Raw genomic sequence first — 23836 nt, forward strand, 5'->3', positions numbered from 1 at the left:
CAACATGACGAGACCCCTATCTCCACAAAAATTAAAAAACAAAACAATTAATTAGTTAAAAAACCCCCAGAGAGGCCAGGCACAGTGGCTCACGCCTGTAATCCCAGCACTTTGGGAAGCTGAGGTGGGCGGATCACTTGAGGTCAGGAGTTTGAGATCAGCCTGGCCAACATGGTGAAACCCCATCTCTACTAAAAATACAAAAATTAGCTGGGCATTGTGGTGGATGCCTGTAATCCCAGCTACTTGGGAGGCTGAGGCAGGAGAATTGCTCAAACCTGAGGCAGAGGTTGCAGTGAGCCAAGATCGCACCACTGCCCTCCAGCCTGGTGACAGAGCGAGACTCCATCACAAAAAGAAAAAAGAGAGAGCTGCCTCGCCCCTTCCACCATGTGAGGACACAGTGAGAAGGCACCGTCTGTGAGCCAGAAAACAGGCCCTCTCCAGATGCCCAATCAGCCTTGATCTTGGGCTTCCTAGCGTCCAGCACTGTGAGAAATACATTTCTGTTGTTCATAAGCCACCCGGTTTCTAGTACTTTGTTGGAGCAGCCTGAGCAGACTAGGACAGCAGCTATTGCCAAATGCTCTCCATAGAGGCCATGCCAATATCACCCTCCTCCAGAAAAACAGCCCATTTCCCTACATCCTAGCCAACGCCATGTGTTTTACACTTTTGCCAATCTGATAAGTGAAAAATGCTATTTCAGAATAGCCTTCACTTGATTTTCTGTTACTATGATTGAGGTGCGCTTTTCCATATTGTGATTTTGAAATACGGTGTCCTCATCGCTAAGCGTGGCTGAGGAGAGAGCCAAGAAGTTCTGAACAGAACGTGGCTTTCTCTCCTGTGCCGGGAGCACCGTGGCCACCATGTGCTTTCACTTCAGGGATTGTTCTCCAGGGGTGCACATGTGTGAGGTGAGCAACTCCTTCAGGAACTCTGAGTTCTCCCGGGGAGAAACAAACCGTTTAAATCATCACAAGCCACTCCCCTGATCTGAGGCACCCCCTCTCCAGTGCCAGAAGCTGCCCCCTCTTCCACCAACCTCTCCTGACAATCCAAATAGAACAAGCAAAGTGGTTTTTTTCACCCTACATTCCTCAGGCCGGATACATTCTAGAGAATTGTGAGACTTTGTCCTAAGCTACCAAGTGCTCCCCAAGGACATTGGTCACCAGGAGAGCAGCCACAAAGGTCGAGAAAGACACACACGGAAGGAAACCCAAGCTCTGTGCTCCTTCCAGCCCTTGCTGGTGCAGGTGCTACCCCACAAGCTCGTCAGATCGCCCAGGTGACGGGCCAGGCGCAGCCATCGGGAAGGTCATTCAGCCAATCCGGAGGATGTAAATCCTGTCCTCAAGGAGCCCAGGGCGGGTTCTGCCGTGCCCTCTGAAATAGTCTCTCTCCTCTCAGAGCCCTCCCTCGAGAGCCCGAGTGCGCCATGTCTCGTGGCCTCGCCTGAAGCCTTCCTCTGGCTTCACAGAATGCTCTGGAACTCTGAGGTCTGGTCAGGGAGTGTGTCCTCAGCTTGTCTGAAGGAGACCTGCATCCCTCCTGAGCTCTTGGAGGTGCCCAGGAACCCTGCCTCTTCTCACAGGGCCTGGCCACATAGCCAGTTCCAACTCAAAGCCCAGAACAGTGCCTCACCCACTCCCCTCTCCCTGTCTCTCCTCAAAAGAATTTTACATGATTTAAAAATAATAATAGCTTGTATCTACATAGTGCTTACATTTATATAGCACTTACTATGTGCCAGGTACTAATTTAAGTACTTTATATTAACTCATATAATAAATAGACACAGCACAAAACTCAAAAGGTACAAAAGAATAAATCAGTTACAAACTACACCTTCTTCCTTCTCATTCCATTTCTTCAGTCACCCCATGCCCCACTCCAGAAACAGCTACTATCACTGGTCTTATGTGCTCCTTCAAAGCTATTCTAGGAATACAGGTATCTATCCTTTTGTTATTACACAGGGGGTGGCTTATGAAATGCATGTTCTGTATCCTTGTTTAAGTTTTCCTGGTTTTCTTTTTCACTTCCCTGAGATTCTTACCCCCTTTCCCACCCTTAAACGCGGAGCACAGTGACAGGGAGGAAAGATGCCTGGCAGGTCTGTGGCCAGCCCCTACCTGACAGCTCAGTCAGCTGCAAGTGACCAAATTGCTCTGAGTCTCACCTTCCTCATCGATAGAGCAGGCTCATAATGCCTCGGAGGTATCATGGAGAGATGTGGTATTACAGATGACAAGTGTGGGCCGGGCACAGTGGCTCACGCCTGTAATCCCAGCACTTTGGGAGGCTGAGGCAAGCAGATCACAAGATCAAGAGATCGAGACCATCCTGGCCAACATGGTGAAACCCCTTCTCTACTAAAAATACACAAATTAGCTGGGTGTGGTGGCTTGTACCTGTAGTCCCAGTTACAGTTACTCAAGAGGCCGAGGCAGGAGAATCGCTTGAACTCAGGAAGCAGAAGTTGCAGTGAACCAAGATCATGCCACTGCACTCCAGTCTGGCGACAGAGCAAGGCTCCATCTCAGGAAAAAAAAAAAAAAAAATGACAAGCGTGATCCTCGTGGAAGAATTGACATTCTTCCCAGGTGAGCTGCCTCTCTCCTCAGAGATGTGGTCACCTGATGGGTGGGCAGGGGCTAGGCTATGGACCAAGCATACCTCTGGAGAGTGCTAGTGACACGCAGGAATGGGAAGTGTTGCACTGTGGTTCATAGGTGCCTCAGTGGCGAGGGAGAGGAGAGGGTGATGTAGGAGAGCTGCGTTCTTGGCCTGTGATTCAGATGTTGGCACTGATGAGTTGGTAGCTCTGCCCTCTTTTGGAAGATTGGATGGGCACCCTCCTCACCTCCAGGAAAGCCCAGCTCCAGAAATAGCCTGGGCCCTCCAGCCCCCTTCACTGCAGAGCTTTCTATGGCACAGAAGACAGCCAAGCCCGAGCAGGCCCCAGCTCAGGGTCCTCCCAGGAGCACCAACCCCCTGAAGCCTCCCTGCCTCAGCCCATGCCCTGCCAGGGCATCCACCAGCCACCCAATGCAATCACCAGCTGTCCAGCCCCAGTCCCGCTCTCACCACCATCCTCTTTCTTTTTCTTTTTTGTTTTTTTTTTTGAGACGGAGTTGTGCTCCTGTTGTTGCCCAGGCTGGAGTGCAGTGGCACAATCTTGGCTCACTGCAACCTCCGTCTCCCGGGTTCAAGCGATTCTCCTGCCTCAGCCACCTGAGTAGCTGGGATTACAGGCGTGTGCCACTACGAACAGTTATTTTGTATTTTTAGTAGAGACGGGGTTTCTCCATGTTGATCAGGCTGGTCTCAAACTCCCAACCTCAGGTGATCCGCCCACCTCGGCCTCCCAAAGTGCTGGGATTACAGACGTGAGCCACCACGCCCGGACACCATCTTCTTTCTTCTTCCATCTGATCATGTTCAGAAGTGTAAGGCCTATGGTTACATTCAGCCTGGTGGAAACTAAGCTTAAAAACCCAAACCCAGCCAGGGACGGTGGCTCATGCCTGTAATCCCAGCATTTTGGGAGGCCGAGGTGCACGGATTACCTGAGGTCAGGCGTTTGAGACCAGCCTGGCCAACATAGTAAAACCCCATCTCTACTAAAAATACAAAAGTTAGCCGGGGGTGGTGGCGGGTGCCTGTAATCCCATCTGCTCGGGAGGTTGAGGCAGGAGAATCGCCTGAACCCAGGAGGCAGAAGTTGCAGTGAGCCGAGATGGCACCACTGCACTCCAGCCTGGGAGACAGAGTGAGACTCTGTCTCGACAAACAAACAAACAAAACCTCAAATCTTTTAGGAAACTCAGGCCAAATTACAATGGAGGGACCTGCCCAAGGTTACTGAGCTACTGTAGTAGGTGTCAGAGCTGGAACTAGAACTCAAGACTCTGGCGAGGCCCTATCTAGCTCCAGCCAATTCACTTCCCCAATGGAAGGGATATTTCCAGTCCCTCCTCGCCAACTCCCAACCATGGGTGAAGGTCCCTGGGGCGAGGGTGGACAGGGACCCCCAGGACCCCACATCAGTAGCGTTTTACATGGAGCAGTTATTGGTGGGGTTATTTTTACTGGAAAACTTTGAGGAGAAGTTTTATAATTGAATACATGTAAATACATTAGGAAATATAGTGTAGAACGCCCATGAAAAGTAAAGTCTCAAGGACATTTTGCTTTTTTAGTGGCAGCTTCAGGCTTCTCTCCTAAAGCTCGAGGGGGTGGGCGGGCATGTCTATTTGCTCCTTTTGTTTGTTTGTTTGGCAATCTGGGAGGAAAAATATTAGAAGCACTGGTCTAATTAATGGTTCTGTCTTAAGCCGGGTGATAATGATCTGGTTCCTTTGTTATGTATCTTTTTATTCCATAATGGATTAGAAGCAGCTTATAACAAAAATAATAAATAACAACAATCTATGAAATTAAAAAGCAGGTGGGGCGCGGTGGCTCACGCCTGTAATCCTAGCACTTTAGGAGGCCAAGGGGGGTGGATCACGAGGTCAGGAGTTTGAGACCAGCCTGGCCAATATAGCGATACCCCGTCTCTACTAAGAAATACAAAAAAATTAGCCAAGCATGGTGATGCGTGTCTGTAGTCTCAGCTACTCAGGAGGCTGAGGCAGGAGAATCGCGTGAACCCGGGAGGTGGAGGTTGCAGTGAGCTGAGATTGTGCCTCTGCACTCCAGCTTGGGCAACAGAGTGAGACTTCATCTGTGAAAAAAAAGAAAGAAATTAAAAAGCAGAACCAGTGGAAAATGGACTTTAAATGAGTCAGTTTGGGCATGAGGAGGAAGAGGGCCAGGAATAAACAAATAAACATATATAAGATGGCAATGAATGCTGAGGAAAAAAATTAAGCAGGGTAATGAGAATAGAGGGTGTGGAGGAGGAAGGGCATTGCCCTTTATTTATTTATTTAGAGACAGGGTCTCTCTGTGTCACCCAGGCTGGAGTGCAGTGGTGTGATCTCAGCTCACTCAATTGCCCCAGCTCAATCAATCTTCCCACCTCAGCCTCCCAAGTGGCTGGGACTATAGGTGCACGCCACCATGCCCTGCTAATTTCTTTTATTTTTAGTACAGACGGGGTTTCACCATGTTGCCCAGGTTGGTCTCAAACTCCTGGTCTCAAGCCATTCACCCACCTCAGCCTCCCAAAGTGCTGGGATTACAGGCATGAGCCACCATGCCCAGCCTGGGATATGGTCCTTTAATGGAGTGATTATGGAAGGCCTGTCCTCTCCAAGAGGGTGACATTTGAATTGAGACCAATGGAAAAGAGCATTGGGTGGCACAGGATAGCCACTGCAAAAGCCCTGAGGCAAGAGTGGGCTTAGCGTATTTAAGAAGTTCAGTGTGGCCAGCATGGAGTGGTAAGGGGCAGGAGTGAGAGAGGGTGGGAGCACGTGGGGTCTTGTGGGCATCCTAATGATAATAGTGTTTACTATGAAGGGGTGGGCCAAACAGAGGAGTGAGATTACCTGATTTAGGTTTAACAGGCTCATCCTGGACGCTGTGTTAAGAATTGACTTCCTGGCCGGGCGCGGTGGCTCAAGCCTGTAATCCCAGCACTTTGGGAGGCCGAGACGGGCGGATCACGAGGTCAGGAGATCGAGACCATCCTGGCTAACATGGTGAAACCCCGTCTGTACTAAAAATACAAAAAACTAGCCGGGCGCGGTAGCGGGCGCCTGTAGTCCCAGCTACTTGGGAGGCTGAGGCGGGAGAATGGCGTGAACCCGGGGGGCGGAGCTTGCAGTGAGCCGAGATCGCGCCACTGCACTCCAGCCTGGGAGACACAGCGAGACTCCGTCTCACAAAAAAAAGAAAAGAAAAGAAGAAATAAAAAAGTAGTGCTTGCCTGTAATCCCAGCACTTTGGGAGGCCGAGGTGGGCGGATCACGAGGTCAGGAGTTCGAGACCATCCTGACTAACATGGTGAAACCCCATCTTTACTAAAAAATACAAAAAAAAAATTAGCTGGGCGCGGTGGCGGGCGCCTGTAGTCCCAGCCACTCGGGAGGCTGAGGCAGGAGAATGGCGTGAACCCGGGAGGTGGAGCTTGCAGTGAGCCGAGATCGCGCCACTGCACTCTGGGCCACAGAGCCACACCCCGTCTCCAAAAAAATAAATAAATAAAAGAAAGAAAGAAATGGTAGGTTTATCTTAAAGTTAAACTGACAAGATTTGCCAAGGGATTGGAAGTGGTGTGTGAAGAGTTGTCAGGGAAGAATGCGGCTCCACACCCTGAGGTGGAGAAGGCTCTGGGTGTGGGAGGCCAGGCGGGACTCAGGTGTTCAGCTGTGCACCTGTTAAGTGTGAGATGCCATTAGGCAGCCAAGTGGAAACACTGAGTTGGTAGCTGGCTCCATGAGTGGTATTCGGGGGAGGGCTGGAGGTCATCAGGGTGGGTGAGAGTTGAGGATGTCATGTCTATTATCCCAGGCTTACCTCTCGATAGATCCAAGGAAAAAACCCATCTAGAATAATTGAAAGGATTGTTGGACTGCAGTTCCCTGCCTTCCTGAACAGCTTCATCCCATCTGGTGGTTGTGTTCTTTTTGGTTTTGTCAATATTGTTTCCTTTTTTTTTTTGAGACGGAGTCTTGCCCTAGGACCCAGGCTGGAGTGCAATGGCACTGATCTCGGCTCACTGCAACCTCCGCCTCCTGGATTCAGACGATTCTCCTGCCTCAGGCTCCTGAGTAGCTGGGATTACAGGTGCCCACCAACACGCCCAGCCAATTTTTGTATTTTTAGTAGAGACGGGGTTTCACCGTGTTGGCCAGGCTAGTCTTGAACTCCTGACCTCAAATGATCTACCCGCCTCAACTTCCCAAAGTGCTGGGATAACAGATGTGAGCCACCGTACCTGGCCGAGATTCTTTTCCCCCTCAAATCAATCAGAATACATCTTCACTGTTTGTTTTGTCGAATTTCCTCAAGCTAGACTATAGGAATGTTCTGGAAGACAGCGTTGTAACATTTCAGAGCCCCAGAGCCCAACTCCCTGCATAACAACCCTGGCTCTCTGGCTTGCTAGCTCAGTGACCTTGGACAAGTTACAGAGCCTTTGGTAACAAAAGTGCCTGCCTCTTGGGGTTGTTGGGAGGATCGTATGAAATCATATGCGTAAAGTGCTTAGAATCGTGCCTGGTACCTAATAAGTTGTTGCAGGACAGGCTCCCCAGGAGACTGAGGTTTGCGTGCAGCAAGATTGCTGGGAGTGCCCTCAGGATGCACACCCGTGTGGGAGAGGGAGAAGTGGGCACAGAGCAAAGCTGGGCTGCCTGCACTTGCAATGGAGGGGCGCCCTGGTCTGCAAGGACCTTCAGAGTTGTCCTGCATTGAGGGGAGGGACTTAGTGAATGTGAGCTGCCTCTAGGGAATGGGCATGACCTTGGGTGAGGTGACTCTCCCCTGGAAGGACAATTCCTGGGGAGGGACTGCCAGCTGCTGGCTGGGGTGTGAAAGCTTCAGTCCTAGAAAGGGAGAGGGTCAGGGAGACAGTGTAGCATCCATTGTGAGTGCTTGCTGACCACTATCATGAGGCTTGATTGAAACAGAAGCAAGCCTGGGCAACACAGCGACACCTCATCTTTTTTTTTTTTTTTTTTTTGAGACAGATTCTCACTCTGTCGCCAGGCTGGAGTGCAGTGGTGCAATCTCGGCTTACTGCAACCTCCGCCTCCTGGGTTCAAGTGATTCTCCTGCCTCAGCCTCCCGAGTAGCTGAGACTACAGGTGCGCGCAACCACACCCAGCTAATTTTTGTTTTTTTGTTTTTTGGTTTTTTTTTTTTTTTGAGATAGAGTCTCGCTCTGTCGCCCAGGCTGGAGTGCAGTGGCGCGATCTCCACTCACTGCAAGCTCTGCCTCCCGGGTTCACGCCATTCTCCTGCCTCAGCCTTCTGTGTAGCTGGGACTACAGGTGCCCACCACTGCGCTCAGCTAATTTTTTGTATCTTTAGTAGAGAGAGGTTTCACCATGTTGGCCAGGATGGTCTTGATCTCTTGACCTCATGATCCGCCCACCTCAACCTCTCAAAGTGCAGGGATTACAGGTGTGAGCCACCATGCCCGGTTGACACCCCATCTTTAAAAAAAAAAAAAAAAAAAAAAATGTTTTTAATTAGTCAGGCACGGTGGCGCGCGCCTGTAGTCCCAGCTACTCAGGAGGCTGAGGTGGGAGGATCACTTGAGTCCAGGAGTTCAAGGGTTCAGTGAGCCATGATCATGCCACTGCACACCAGCCTGGGCAACAGAGTAAGACCCTGTCTCTGAGAGAGAGAGAGAGAGAGAGAGAGAGAGAGATGCAAAAGTATCTTATTTTTATTTTTAAATATTTTTTGAGATGAGGTCTCACTATGTTGCCTAGGCCAGTCTCAAACTCCTGGGCTCAAGCGAGCCTCTCAAGTAGCTAGGGCTATAGGCATGCACCACTGCACCTTGCTGAAAGTGTCTTTAAAACATTATGGCCACCCAAGGAATGACTGTCAGCCTAACAGTGACTCTATGACCACCTCCCAGTACTGCTTACCCCAAGCCTGCCCTCTCTACTTACTGCCCTCTCTGGAACAAAAATTTGGAGAGTGCTGTCACAACCACCCCAACCCCATTGCCCTGGGGGCAAAAGGCAGTGCAGCAGGTGCTGTCTGACTCCCTAGCACCCTCCAGCTGTGTGGCCTTGGCAAGGTCAGTTGGCCTGCGGAGGCTGTCGTTTCTTCTTTGGTAAGCTGGGCATGGCACTATCTGCCCCAAGGGAGATGAGGTGATGACACATGACACCACACAGCAGGGGTTCTCGAAGTGCCGTCCCTGTACCATCAAGACTTGCAGCCTCACCTGGTAACTTGTTAGAAATGTGAATTCCCGGCCAGGCGTGGTGACTCACGCCTGTAATCCCAGCACTTTGGGAGGCCAAGGCAGGTGAATCACCTGAGGTCAGGAGTTCGAGACCAGCCTGGCCAAGATGGTGAAACCCCATTTCTATTAAAAATACAAAAATTAGCTGGGCATGGTGGTGGGTGCCTGTAATCCCAGCTACTTGGGAGGCTGAGGCAGGAGAATTGCTGTTGCACTGAGCCGAGATTGCGCCACTGCACTCCAGCCTGGTAGACAGAGGCTCCATCTCAGAAAACAAAAACCAAAAAAAAAAGAAAGACATATGAATTCCCCAGCCGCACCCCAAACCCACTGAATCAGGAGCTTTGGAACAAGTCCCAGAAACCTGTGTTTTGACAAGTGCTTCTGATGCACTTCTGAGTTTGAGAATGACTGGTGTGCCGGATAGCACTTAGCTTTGTGCCTGGATCCTAGCAGGAGCCATGTCAACCTCAGATGGATCTCAATCTGAACCTGAACCCCACCAGCCACACGAACTTCAGGCACTTGTGAGCAAAGTGCCACCAGTTGGCTAATGCCCACTCCACATGCACACACGGGGATGCCAGACTAAGACCGTGGTGCTGGACACCAGGGTAAATTACACAGGTGCCTTCTGCTCACTCCCCTCCCCTCTCCCTGGAGAATCCAGTTAAAGTGAATGTCAAGAGCAGCTTTAAATGGCCAAGAGAGGTCACCGAAAGACAGCTCGCTCTGTAGGAAAAATAAGCACACAAAGGGCATCGCTCATTCCTCTGCCCAGTTCATGCACGTGCTCCCATAAGGGTCACAGGCCAGCAAGAGAGGGCAACCACAATGACAGCCCACCAGTGCCCCATGTGGTCCCATGCTCTCTTGGGCCACCAGGCTCTCCTGGGTGGGAGAGCTTGGCATTCTCCTGCTCCATAGTCCAGTTATTTGTGTGTATGTCTGTCTTCCACACTCAATTGTGAGCCTCTTGCGAGGTTCCTTGGCTTGTAGTGAGTAGCGCCCCCTCACAGTGTTGAATTGCATTGGTGGAATTCCATGCTGCCCTTAGCTATTAGAACAAATGCTGGAAAGCTGTGAACCAAAAGACAGGAAGATGACAGATGGGGTAGCCCAGAGAGAGAGAGAGAAAGCAGGAGCCTACCAAACTCTCTTGAATGACTCAGAAAATAAACTAAGGCAACAATGAAAAGTGGCAGGAGATGCTCCTTTGCAGTGAGGAAAGTTGAAAGGAGTCAGAAGGCTCAGTCTGCAGAAGACAAGATTGAAGACATTCCACTTTCAAGAATGAGAAGGGAGTATGAGTGCGGTGGCTCTTGCCCGTAATCCCAGCACTTTGGGAGGCTGAGGCAGAAGGATTGCTTGAGCCCAAGCATTCAAGACCAGCCTGGACAACATAATGAGACTGTGTCTCTATAAAAAAATAAAAACAAAAATTAGGCAGAGGCCGGGCCCGGTGGCTCAAGCCTGTAATCCCAGCACTTTGGGAGGCCGAGACAGGCGGATCACGAGGTCGGGAGATTGAGACCATCCTGGCTAACACGGTGAAACCCCGTCTCTACGAAAAAAATACAAAAAACTAGCCGGGTGAGGTGGCGGGTGCCAGTAGTCCCAGCTACTCGGGAGGCTGAGGCAGGAGAATGGCGTAAACCCAGGAGGCGGAGCTTGCAGTGAGCTGAGATCCGGCCACTGCACTCCAGCCTGGGTGACAGAGCAAGACTCCGTCTCAAAAAAAAAAATTAGGCATAGCACAGTGGCTCACGCCTGTAATCCCAGCACTTTGGGAGGCCAAGGCGGGTGGATCACGAGGTCGGGAGTTCAAGACCAGCCTGGTGAAACCCTGTCTCTATTAAAAATACAAAAAGTAGCCAGGCGTGGTGGCAGGTGCCTATAATCCCAGCTACTCAGGAGGCTGAGGCAGGAGAATCGCTTGAACCCAGAGGGTAGAGGTTGCAGTGAGCTGAGATCACACCACTGCACTCCAGCCTGGTGACAAAGCAAGACTCCATCTCAAAAAAAAAAAAAAAAAAAAAAAAAATGAGCCAGGCCTGGTGGTGCATGCCTATAGTCCCAGCTACTTGGAAGGCTGAGGTGGATCACTTGGGCTCCGGAGGCTGTGACCTATGAGGGCACTACTGCACTCCAGCCTGGGCGACAGAGCAAGACCCTGCCTCAGGGAAAAAAAAAAAAAATGAGAAGCAAGTATCCCATTTCTGGGAGTAGTATTAGGGCTAATGATCTTATGCTGAGGTGGAAGAGATTCAAAACAGCAAGTCTATTGGGTCCCCACTCTGTGCTTAGACCCCTGCTAGGCCCTGAGAACCTCGTGCAGGGAGCCCATTCCTTAATAAAAACCAAACCTAGAACCGTAGGGCTTTCCTCTTGAAGGTGGGCTCTGCAGGTGGGGAGGGCTGGTGAACGAGTCGGGTCTGGCTGGCTTCTGCCGCCCTAGCGCCTTCTCAGTTCTCTGGCCCACATGTGACAGAAATTTACCCTTGGTCCACAGCTGAGATAGGCTGTGGCACCAAGTAAGTTTGCTGAAGACCAAAGGAGCTCAAAAGGGAAAAAGGAACAGAATGCAAATCACTTGGATTACTGGAGCTGGCTGCCCTGGGGCTGGCTCACTGGTGGGGTGCAGAGGGCTGCCTGAGATCCCCACGCCTTAGCCCTTTCTGAGGACCAGAACTCCCTCACCTGGTGCCATCACATCCCAGCTCATGTCTCTACTTAGAGCATGCAGTATCTCAGCCCACCAGGCAGGAGCCACTCCAAGGCGTCTGGACACCTTTATGATGAGACCTTAGAAACTCATCCCTAAAACTAAACCTTCTCGAAGCTTGATAACCTCAGCATTAGATGAAGTTCCACAACTTAGAAAGGATAAGGTTAGGTATTCATGAGTCCACTGGAGACAAGGCCTTTGCCCTTGAGGAACTTTTTTTTTTTTTTTTAGATGGAGTCTCGCTCTGTCACCCAGGCTGGAGTGCAGTGGTGTGATCTTGGCTCACTGCAAGCTCCGCCTCCCAGGTTCAAGCGATTCTCCTGCCTCAGCCTCCTGAGTAGCTGGGTTTACAGGCGCTTACCACCACGCTCAGGTAATTTTTTTGTGTGTTTAGTAGAGATGGGGTTTAACCATGTTGGTAAGGCTAGTCTTGAACTCCTGACCTGGTGATCCACCCCTCTCAGCCTCCCAAAGTGCTGGGTTTATGCCACCGCGCCCAGCCAAGGAACTTACACAGTGCTTGATGATATCTGATTCAGTACTAACTTGTATTCATCAATAAACTCAATATACTGAGTACCTGCTAGTGCCAGGAGCAGCACTGGATGCTGGGGATACCGTGATGAGTGAGGCAGTCCTTACATTGTGGAGCTTATACGTTACTGGGAGAGAGATGTAGACCAAGTAACACTAGTGGGGGGAAGGAAAGCAGCAGGGGCTGTGGGAAGCTTCGGCAGGAGCTGCTGTGGCCTCGTAGGTGAGGGATGTCTGAGCTGAAGCCTGAATAAGAAGAGACTGCCACAGAAGTGGGAGAGGTAGGTATGGAGGAGGAAGAGGTCTCCGAGCAGAGCAGGGCTGGGGAAGGCTTCCTGTAGGAGCTCCAATCCAAGCTGGGCCTTGAGTGTAAGCTGGCCTAGGGGAAGCCAAGGGAGCCCAAGCAGTGAGGCGGGGATGAGTATGGGGGTAGTTTGGAGCCATTGGTCTGGCTGCTGTGGCCACACAATTGTGTGAGAAGGAAGTAGGGGAGAATCACTTTTTAGAGAGGTTGGATTTGAGTGGATGGCCAGGCACCCACATGGACATATCCAGGAGGCACTTCCAAAGTTAGAAATATGGACCCCTGGTACAGGTGAGCTTGAGGGGTGACACTGTCTCCTAAGGAAGAAACTAGAGAAGGAGTGGAGAGCCGAGGACAGGGTGGACAGGGAGACACCTGGAGGGAGGAAAGAAATCAGCGTGCAAGACAGAGAACTGGAGCACCTTGTTCCGCACAGGCTCAGAGAACGATTCTCAAGAAGGGGAAGGAGGGAGGAGTGGCTCATCTGTGCCAAATGTGAGTGAAGTTTCCAGAGGTGTGGGAATTGGGCAGAGGAGCACAGGATTATCCATGCAATGAGGGAGTATTCATAATGAATTGCCTTGGTCTCTTCCCCTCTCCCAGAAGAGCACCTTTTCTCACATCGCTGGCAAAAAGCATCCCAGAGGCCCCAACAGCAGGGCTCAGAATCTGGCCATCCCTGGGGCTTCGGAGGGAGGAGGCCCGGGCTCTCTGACGGGTGCCAGTGCCCATCCTGCCCGTACAGCTGACTGATGATGGCCTTTGAGCTGCAGAAATGGAAGCGGCCACAGGCTGCCAGGGGTAGGCAGGTGGGTGAGCAGGTGGGGGCAGGCCTGCCTGACAGCTCAGCAGTGAGGTGGCCTCTCCCTCACCCCTCCAGGTTCTGGAGCCACCTCTGTCCTACAGCTTTGCACAGAAGGGCTCACCTGGAGTGAGAGGAAGCCTCTCTCCTTCAACAAGCCTGGCCATGACAAAAGCTGAGCTTGACCTTTTCCAGGACAGGCCCCTTTACATATTGCTGACGCCAGGCCCCAGGCTTCCAGCTCAGCTTTTCCAGGGACCTGTCCTAGCTGTTGCTTTGGGCCAGGCTGGGCTTCACAAGAGAGGTGGGGTGGGGTTCTGGCCCAGGGAATAGTGAAAAGGCTTCAGAAACCAAGGTGTGGCCAATCTGATCCAGGAACATCTGCCCCACCCATGCCCATTCATCTTGTTTTGGCACCAGGGTAGCTCTAGCCCACTCAGCCTCTCCTCCACCGCCACTCTAAAAGAGGTAAAGTTTGGGGGGTATGACTGGGAGAGGATAAGTGGGTGGGGAGAGTGGTTACAGCTATAAGGGAGGCAGCTGTGATGAGTCACGCAGAAAGAACAGGGTTTCCAGTCAGAGGGGTCATTCTGAGCAACTCACATGTCTTCCTGGGGGCCTTCGTTTCCTCCTCAGCAAAATGGAATTAGGAGTATTACATGGCCGGCACATTTTAGAGGATTGTCACAGGTAAATGAGAGAGAGAAGGAACTTTGCAAACTGTCAAGGTTAAATAAGTGTTGGCGGGTACCTTGACCACTGTCACTTAAGGAGTTTTCAACGTGAAGCCTGTGGAGCCTGAATCTGGGGGAATCTGTGGGGTGCCTGAAATAGTGTATAAAATGCACTTGTGGCCTCTTGAGAAGCATGCATCAGTTTCTCAAAGAGGTCAGGGACCCAACAAAGTTTAATATCCAGACAAGGCCCAAGTCCACCCTCCCCATTTCTCCGATGAGTCAGCTGACACCCTGGTCACACAGCTTGTCAGAGGCAGAGCCAGGATGTGAGGCCCTTGTTCTCTGCCCTCCCTCCTAGGTTAACCATTGCCCCTCCCATGTCAGATGAGGGAGAAAATGTTAGAAGGGAGCAAGGTGGGGAGAAAAGCCAGATGAAGGGCCCGAGCCACTATCCCAACTCGGGGTTTCCAGAATGAGGACATCATGGTATATGTTGGGGGACAGTGAGAGACAGGAGAACGAGGAGGCACCAAGGATGGGAGAGGCCCTTCCTGGAAGCCCAAATTTCAGAGTAAGTGAGTCATCTTCCTTTTCCCATAAAGTCCCCACAAAAGACTCGGAGGAGGAAACACAACGCTTTCTCTAACACTGTCTCGAGATGACTTTTCTGGTTTTCTTTTCTGGAAAAAAAATAAATTGGGGGCCGGGTGCTGTGGCTCACGCCTGCAATCCCAGCACTTTGGGAGGCCGAAGCAAGTGGATCACAAGGTCAGGAGTTCAAGAACAGCCTGGCCAACATAGTGAAACCTCGTTGCCACTAAAAAATACAAAAATTAGCTGGACGTGGTGGCACATGCCTGTAGTCCCAGCTACTCGGGAGGCTGAAGCAGGAGAATCGCTTGAACCTGGAAGGTGGAGGTTGCAGTGAGCCAGGATGGTGCCACTGCACTCCAGCCTAGGTGACAGAGCAAGACTCCATCTAAAATAATAATAATAAAATAAAATATTCTAAAAGTATGACGTCAAGATGGCCTTAAAATAAAAAAAGCTTTATGGAAAATTGTGATGGGCCACATACGAATGTGAGGTAGCCATCACCCAAAGATGCCATTTGTTGATCTACTAAGCGCTAGGCACGTGCTGGATGCTTTGCCTAAATCAGTATGTCACCACCACAAGAGGCCTTCCCTGACCACCCTGTTAAAGTAAATCCATTCTTCTCCCCACATCTAGCTATTCTCTCATGTTCCCTGTTCCTTTCCTTCTTACTACTTGTAATTTTTGATGTTTTTGTGTGCTCTTTTTCAGTCCTCTCCTCCACTAGACAGACTATTAGCTTGCCATGAACAGGAGTCATGTGGGTAAGCTGATGGCAGTCTATCCATGCTAAGCATAGTGGCTTGTATCCAATAGTTACCCAAATCCTTGTTAGACAAACACAGCCACGGAGCTGGAGGCCAGTCCAAACTGGCCGTTTATTTTCCAAGTCAAGTGAGACTCAGTCTTCTCTGCCCACCCCAGAGCAATATACAGTTGAGAGTCTAGACATCACTCCTCAGGCCTTAGCACAGCAGATAAATTAGTGATCTCTTTTATAAAACATTGTACAGGGAAAATACATACATATAGAGAGAGCTAGTGCTGGCGCTGGGGTGGGATTCGCTTCTTGAACACAGATAACCAGGCCCTACCCCATCATGGTGGCTGGCCTTGGTCATCTGGGCACCCACCCACCCCTGCACTTTCTTCCCTAAAGTGGCTCACCTGCTGTCCTGACAACACAGTGCCTAGGCTGGTTACCACAAGTAATAAATGTCCAACATCTTCCCCAAAAGGGAACTACTTTCTGGCTGGCCCCCACCAGCCTGCTCCTCTGAAATGGGCCACTCTTCAGTCCTTCCTTCTTACTGAGGCAGGCCACCTTGGTCTGGTCCCAAGAATTTGGCCCACCAAGACCTGAAGATAGGGAAGCAAGACCCAGGAATATTGCTTCCTGGTATGTTTGGTGATTATAGCATCTAAACCAGGACTTTTTTGCGAAGTGGAAGGGGGTCTAATTCACTGGAAAACAAGCATAAACCTAGACTGCCCAGGCAAAGGACACGTGGTCACCATACTAATAGGTCTCCCCTGCTCTTTGTTTTTTTTTTTTTGACACGGAGTCTTGCTGTGTCACCAGGCTGGAGTGCAGTGGCGCGATCTCGGCTCACTGCAACCTCTGCCTCCCGGGTTCGAGCAATTCTCCTGCCTCAGCCTCCCGAGTAGCTGGGACTACAGGCACACACCACCATGCCCAGTTCATTTTTGTATTTTTAGTAGAGACGGGGTTTCACCATGTAGGCCAAGATGGTCTCAATCTCTTGACCTCGTGATCCACCCACTTCAGCCTCCCAAAGGGCTAAGATTACAGGCGTAAGCCACCGTGCCCGGCCAGGTCTCCCCTGCTCTTAACTGGCCCAATCCTAGCACCCTTTTTTCCCCCCATATTTTTAGTAGAGATAGGGTTTCACCATTTTGGCAAGGTGGTCTCGAACTTCTGACCTCAAGTGATCCACCAGCCTCAGCCTCCCAAAGTACTGGGATTACAGGTGTGAGTCACTGCACCCGGCCAACCAATCCTACCACTCTTGACTTTCCCAAACACACTCCCCTTCAGCGGCAAGCTTCTTCAGACCTCCATTCCCATCTCTGCTGCCTCCACTCTCCAAGGCTTTCTAGCATCTTAAGGCATCAGTAGTATTGGTGACTTGTAGTATCAGTGTTAGGAAAAATGCCCTCTCCAAATCCCATATGAGACCTGGCCATGTAAAGCCCCTAGTGTCAAGCCAAAGACTCACGGCTCCTTGGGCCCAATCCCCAAAATCAGGGCTGCACAGGTCTGAATAGCACAGCCAGGCTTAACCCTGCTTCCCATCCTAAACTTGCCAAGTGTCCTCTCTGTAGGCTTCCCCGTAGCTAAGGGCCAGAGCCAAGGAGAAGTGAACCATCAATCTCCCACCTCTGCCCTTGGCCAATGCAAAGGGCTTCCATTCCACACGTGGGAGCTTCTCTCCCCACCCTACACATGGTCCTTCTCCATGTGTTATACATACACATTCCTGGTCCCACCTCAACGCGCCTAGGAACCCCAGGTGTCCACTCTTGCTTGGGATGGCAGGTGATGGAGGCTAAAGCTCTCCCTTCGGTGCCCTGCACACCCACCAGGATAGAGCTGGGAACCAGCCCTTTGCAAGGGCCTGAGAGACAATCACAGCTATCTGGATGGGTTCCAGTTCAGAGTCAGTGACCCACCCCTTGTTTTCAGAACCTGCTCAGTAGGCCGTGCTTGTAAAACTGTTTTAAATAACTCTTGCTAAAGCAGATAGTACCAGAGAGCAGAAACTCAGCACCCAGGTCCTTAATGGTTCCTCCTCTCTAACCTCCTTCCCCTCCCACCCCCGATATGTACAGTCCACAGCCACACCAGGCTTTGGGAAACAGAAGCCCACTCTTGATCTTCCTGGGCCACTGCTTCTCATCGTTGGTCTTTGGGGATCAAAGACTCCTCTGTGTCTGAGTCAGGTCGCCTAACAGCTGCTGTGTACCTCCCACCCCCCACAAGAAACAAGTGCCCAGATCCTTAAGGACACAGTTTGTTGGAATAGAGCTAAGAGAACCCCTGGCTCAGGAGGTGGCTTTCCAATGGGCCCCTGAGCAGGCATAGGAGATGGGATGGCGGGTCCCAGGCCTCACGGTGAACGTGTTGATGGGGCTTCCATAGCGGGTGGTGGTGTGGGGAGACCTGGGGGAGAGCAAGAGATGTGAGGTTAATATCTGCAGCTGGTTAGCCAACACGCCTCCCATCTCCCCCAGGGACCGAGAGGAAAAGATGCTGCTCATACTTCTGTATTTGCCCCCACAAGCCCTGGGCTTATCGACCCCAGGGAGGGACTGCAGTCCATCACAGACAGGGCTCCCATTCCGGTCTGGGCCCTGCTGGCCAGAGAACATGCCTAATATCCTCTCTCTCAGAAATCTTTCACTCCTAGCCTGTGTCTGGATCCAACTCTGTGTTGGGAAATCCCTCCACCGAAGGACCACTCAGATCTCTGCCCGCCCCACACTTAGCCTGACCGCTGGGATCTAGCGGGTGGGAGAGAGACGAGAGGAGATGATGGGGAAAGACAACAAGGGAGGTCAGGAAGGCGCCAACAGCGCCCTCTCCCGGTAAGTGGGCCTCCCTCCCCGTTCTACCTGCAAGGCCGAGGGGAGAAAACCAAATGTTTTCTCTTAACTGATGGCCGGGCCTCCTTGGCCCTCGCCTGGCTTTTCACCCCTCCCGGCTTCCCGCACCAGGCGGGTCCGCAGCTCACCTGCCAGCAGCTGGGGCGCTGCCAGGCGCTTTGTGCTTGGTCTCCGCGGCGCCCCGGGCAGCGCCCTCCAGGGACAGCCTCCTTGCATGCAGGCCTCCGGGGGGCGCGCGACCCGCCGAGTTCACGCGCCGCATCTCGGGGCCTCCGGGTTGCGGCCGGAAGCAGTTGGGAGGGCTCAGGCTGCGGCCTGTGCCACCGCGGGGCATCCCTGGGCCGCGGTGCGGCTCCCCGACGTACAGGCGCTTCTTTATGAGCGAGCGGCCCCCTCCCGAGAAGCGCTCCAGGCCCCCAGCCCCGGCGTAGCGCGCGCCCACGGGAAAGCGCGAGAAGCCGAGAGCCGGGGGCGCCCCGGGGCCAGCATTCGGGGGCTGCCCCAAGTCTGAGTAGTTGTTCCGGGGAGGGGAGCTCCGGCGGCCCAGATACTGGAGGGCCGGGGCCGGGGGCTCAGGGTCATTGCTGAACTCTGGCGGCGGTGGGATGACCTCGAAGTTGAACTCCTCCTCCTCCTCCTCTCTCTTGTACGAAGGAGAAGGTGGAGAGGAGAAGGACTTGGGCAGCGGGTGGCCCTGGGGGAGGTTGGAGGTAGCAGCTCTTTCCCAGGCCACAGGGGCCTGGGGCTCCGGCTTTGTCCAGTTGTGCCTGCGGCTCGGCTCTGTGCCCTCTGCGTCTCTTCCCGGCCGCGGCCCCCACTTATTGGGTATTTCGGTCGTCAGCGGGGAGTCCTTCTCAGCTTCCTTGGGTAACTTGGGCACCACAGTGAAGGAGTTGGGCCTGCCTTGGCTGTGGAAGATGCTGTCAGAGCTGACCTCGGCTTGGTGGCTGTGGTCACGGAGACTTCCTGGCAGAGAGGACCGACCCAGGGCAGCCCCTCCAGGTCTCCCCTTCTGTGCCCTCTGCCTGGCCGCCAGGAGCAGGGCCATCGGTGAGCCCCGCTCCACCACTTCCCCAGTCACCGGGTGCCTGAGGAGTTCATCAGTGGGCTGGGCTGAGGCAGAGGGCTTGGCTGGCAGCCCTGGGGGCTCCTTCACCTCTACGGGCTCCCCTGGCCCTGCAGCCCCTCCTCTGGCCAGGGTGGGCATCACCACAGCAACCTCACGGCTGAGGCTGCTCTGGTGGCAGTGGGGCTTGTAGAGACATGGCACCTCTCCTCCACCAGGAGATGTCTTTGGTGGGAGGGCTGGAGATGAGTGGGCTCCCTGTGTGGGCAGCCTAGTGGCCTCTGAGGGGGACCCCTCTCCCCTTGGCTGGGAGGGAGTGGAAACTTCTTGAGATGCTGGCTTCGCTGGCTGCCCACCTGGCCCTGAGTCTTTCTCTGCCATCAGTTGGGATGTGGTGGTGGGCAGAGTTGTGGCTGTAGATGATATGGCCAGGCCAGATGTGGCCTTGGGTGGTGTGGTTGGCCCAGCTGTGGCCTTGAGTGGTGTGGTTGGCCCAGGTGTGGCCTTGGGTGGTGTGGCTGGCCCAGCTGTGGCCTTGGGTGGTGTGGTTGGTCCCAACATGGCCTTGGGCTGGAGTGGTGTGGTTGGCAGCAGGGTGGTAGATTGAGGTGGCAGATTCTTGGCCACAGGCTTGGAGAGTTTGTCATTATCAGCCCCATTTTCAAAAATTCTTCCCCCTTCTAGCCGAGGCTTAGGGGGTAGAGATCCTATGCTGGGCTTAGCCTCCTTCTCTGCGGATGAGGAGAGCCGGGCCTCCAGCTCATTCCGGATCTGCCGCACACTGGGAGTTGGAGAGTCTTGGGGAATGTAGTCCACAGGGGGCAGGGCCAGGCTGGGGGTAGCCTCTGTCTCTGTCAGGCTGCTGCCGCCAAGACTCTTTTCAGGAACACCTGGGGGAGTGTCCTTTGCTGGCGGGCTCGGGGGAGTCTCTTTCTCGAGCATGCTGGGGTCCTTCTTGCCCTCCTTGCTCTGAGGGGCCACTGTTGGGCCTGGCCTGTGACTGAGGAATCGGTCCTCTCTCCTGGAGCCACAGAGATAGGCCGCCAGCTCGTTCCGCAGCTTTTCCATCTGGCTGGGGTCCCTCCAGTCCACAGGTGCTGAAGAGGCTGTGTCCGCTGGGCTGGGGGGGTTGGGTTTGGGTTTGAGAGCAGGAGAGCTGGATTTAGGGGGTTTTGTAAATCCAGCAGGTGGATGGGCTGCCTTCTGAGCACAGGGCAAAGGAGGTGCAGCTGGGGGAAGTGGGGGTGGTGGGGGAGGGAGGGGGGCTGCAGGAGGGGGCAGGGGAGGGGCTGGAGGCGGAGTCCCCGGAGTCCCAACTCTTGGGGGCTCATCTGCTTGGGACTGGGACTGGCCAAGCCTTGAGCTGGCTGGTGCTGCGGCCCTGAGCTCCCCAGGGCAGTCTGGCTTGGGGGTCCTGTCTGGGTAGACCTGGGAGGCGGGGCGGATGTGGAAGCTGGGAGGCAGTGGGAGTCGGCTGGGAGCCTTGTTGGTGGCCCCCTCTTCCTTTTGAGGAGCCTCTTGTGCTTCCTGAACTGGGATGGACGAAGTCCTGACTGGGGTTGGGGGAGGCACTTTGAAAGAACGGGGGAAGGTGAGATGGGGCTCTGGGTTAGGTCCCAGGGCACTCCCCTTTGGCTCAGCAGGGCTTCTCGGGGGGCTGAATCTGGTGGCCTCTGCCTGCCTGCCATTCAGTGCTACATCTGATTTCCACTTGGTGACACCCCCAGGGGGAAAGAGACGAGTCCCCACTGTGTGAGGAGATGCTGGAGCTGGGGGTGCTGGGGCTGGCATAGGAGGTGGTGGGGGCGCTAAAAAGGCCAAGGGTGGGGCAGGGGGAATGAAGTCAGGAGGGGTGGGTGTGGATGGGGAGGAAAGAGTGTGTGGTGGGGACAGGGCCTCCAATACTGGGGGTGGAGGTGGGGCCATGCTGGGCGGGGGTGGGGGTTCCAGCAGCAGGGGAGGCGGTGGGGGTGCTGTGGAAGGTGGAGATGGCAGTGGCAACTCCCCTGGAGGTTGTGAAATGTCCTGGGGGGGCCCCGGGGCTGGGCCTGGGGGAGGTGGGGGGATGAGTAGATCCTGGCCATACTGCCCAGGCCTCAGGTCACCCACAGAGCTGTACAGTCGGAGGTTGCCATTGACTAGTGAGCTGGTACCTGAAAGAGGAAGAGACAAAGATGGGGGGCGGAAACAAGGCAGACCAGCCCTGCCAATTTCTGTTTACCCAGCGCAGGGGCAGGGGTGGGCGCCCAAGAGAATGACTGGATCATTTTCTCCTGAACACCAAGAGAGGGAGCAGCCCCGTGTCCAGTCTCCTGAGCTGTCCTGGGAGTGTCCCCCTTCTTTCTAGGGAGGGTCCCCTGCCTGTCCCTGGCACAGCCTTTGAAGCCTGTAAGGAATAACCTCCATTTGCCTCCCCAGAGTCACGCTCTAACCTGCGCCGGGACTCCCTTGCCCTCTGAGATGGGGGGTGGGGACAAGGGGGCCAGGGCTCTGGTTCCTCTGGCTGCCTCCTGGCTGCGTCACAGGTTGGCAGCAGCTGCCTTTCCTGCCCCGCAGACACAGGTCCTGTCGGGATGTCCCTCTCCCACTGTGTTCAGTCCCTGGGTGTCACTGTTCCCAGGAGACAGGAGTCGCCTAACCAAGCTCACACTCTGGTACACCGTCCCTTTACTCAACTCTCTTCAGTTATCCCCTTTGAGTGCGCCATCTGTTTTTTACTGCGACCTTGATCTTGGCCAAGCCAGAAAGTCCAGGGTTCACATCCCAGCTTTACCACTTATTAGATGAGCGACCTTGAACACACTAATTAACCTTGCTGAGCCTCAGTTTCCTCATCTATCAAAGGAGCATGTTGTCCATGCTCGCTTCTTACAGCCGTTGTGAGGATTAAATGAGAGAATCCATGCAAATACACAGAAAGGGCTTGTCATGGTGCCAGGCCTCTAGTAGGCAGTTAATAGAACGGAACCACTTTGACTGCTACTATCTGTGCTGACCTTTTCAGACTGTGTGAGACAGGGAAAGTGGGAAAGAGATAGGAAGTCATGGGGCAGGGGCGAGAGAGCTCCTCAGTGAGGAAGGCTGGGTGACAGACCTGCAGGAGGGAGCAGTTTGCACAAACAACTCCTGCTTTCTAAAGACCCTGAAGCTACTAAGAACCTAGCTGTCCACTTCATAGAGAACGGAGGCAGATTCTGGTCTGCATGATGGAACGGGGGTGTGCAGAAGGAAGGTGGCCTGGACAATCTGGGTACTAAAGAGATGCTGAGAGTCCCTGGTCCCAGCAGCTCACATCCCTCTGTTGTCCTCAGACCAGGTCCCCAGCCCCCCTCCCAGAGTCTACTTCCTTCTTAGTGGCACCCATCCTTTGCTTCCCTCCTCTCAGTCCCTAACAGTGTGGCGAACCTGGGGAGTGTGCAGCTCTGAAGGGCTCCTCCCAGCTGCCTGACTTCAAACTGAAGAAACCAAGAGCAGGGAAAGGGAAGACTAACGTTCACTGAGCACCCAACCATCAGGCAGGAGTTAGGAGCTGGGGTACAGCAGCAAAAAACCAACAAAACAAAAAACGGACAAACACTGGCCCTCCTAGGGAGCTTATGATTGAATGGGACAATGAACATAACGTGTGAGTACATTATTATCACATTAGAGGATGAGTGCGATGGGAAAAATACCAGCAAGGGAGGGGTGCAGCGGGTGCAATTTAAATAGGGCAGTCCAGCTGGGTGCGGTGGCACACACCTGTAATCCCAGCACTTTGGGAGGCCGAGGCAGGCGGATCACAGGGTCAAGAGATAGAGACCATCCTGGCCAACATGGTGAAACCCTGTCTCTACTAAAAATACAAAAATTAACTGGGCGTGGTGGCGTGCGCCTGTAATCCCAGCTACTCAGGAGGCCGAGGTTGCAGTGAGCTGAGATCATGCCACTGCCCTCCAGCCTGGCGACAGAGCAAGACTCCATCTTAAATAAATAAATAAATAAAGTAGTCTGAGAAGGCCTCGCAGAGAAGGTGACATTTGAGCAAAGAAGGAAGGAGTGAGGGAGACGGCCACACAGATGCCTTACAGAAGAACATTCTAACCTGAGAGGTCTGTAGTGCAAAGACCCCAAGGTGGAAATGTGCCTGGGGTATTTCAGGAGCAACAGGAGACACTTTGGCCGGGGTAGTGTGGGAGGAGAAAGCAAGCAAGGAAAGTGGCCAGACTCAGGTTAGACTCCAGCAGTCCTTGCAAGAACCTTTTCTCTGAGTGATAAGGGAAGCCATTAGCGAGTTTGAAGCACCTCTGAGAGGTGTGACAGACATGACTTATATCCCATCCACCACTTCATTTACTCCTCCAAACTGAACTGTTGTTCCCATTGTTCATTGGAAGATACAGAGGTAGGAGGGGTGAAGCGTCTTGCCCAAGGGAGCAAAGCGAATATGTAGGGAGGTGAGATTCAAAGCCAGGCCCTTCTCCCACTTTATGCTGCACTTGTTCCTGCTCTGGCCTTGTCGCCTCACCATCCTTCCCCCGCCAGAAGGGGGCCTTTGCTGACCCTGGCTCTCCTCAACTCCCAGCCCCGCTGCCCGGGCCCACTGCAGCCAGTAATCAAGAGGACTGAGGA

The 23836-nt window shown here is 53.2% G+C and overlaps 1 protein-coding gene across 1 annotated transcript in view; it reads right to left on the minus strand.

Annotated features, from left to right (window-relative positions):
• Positions 1-17257: 17257 nt before the first annotated feature.
• C6H6orf132 (chromosome 6 C6orf132 homolog) overlaps positions 17258-23836 on the minus strand; it is a 37629-nt gene continuing 31050 nt past the window's right edge. The window contains exons 4-5 of the mRNA XM_021937259.2: positions 18288-21378; positions 17258-17716 (exon numbers count right to left, since the gene is read on the minus strand). Coding sequence (XP_021792951.2) covers positions 17599-17716; positions 18288-21378 — 3209 coding nt within the window. The 3' untranslated portion in view covers positions 17258-17598. The remainder of the gene's footprint in view (positions 17717-18287; positions 21379-23836) is intronic.

Source organism: Papio anubis, chromosome 6, assembly GCF_008728515.1.
Source record: "Papio anubis isolate 15944 chromosome 6, Panubis1.0, whole genome shotgun sequence".
NCBI lineage: Eukaryota > Metazoa > Chordata > Mammalia > Primates > Cercopithecidae > Papio > Papio anubis.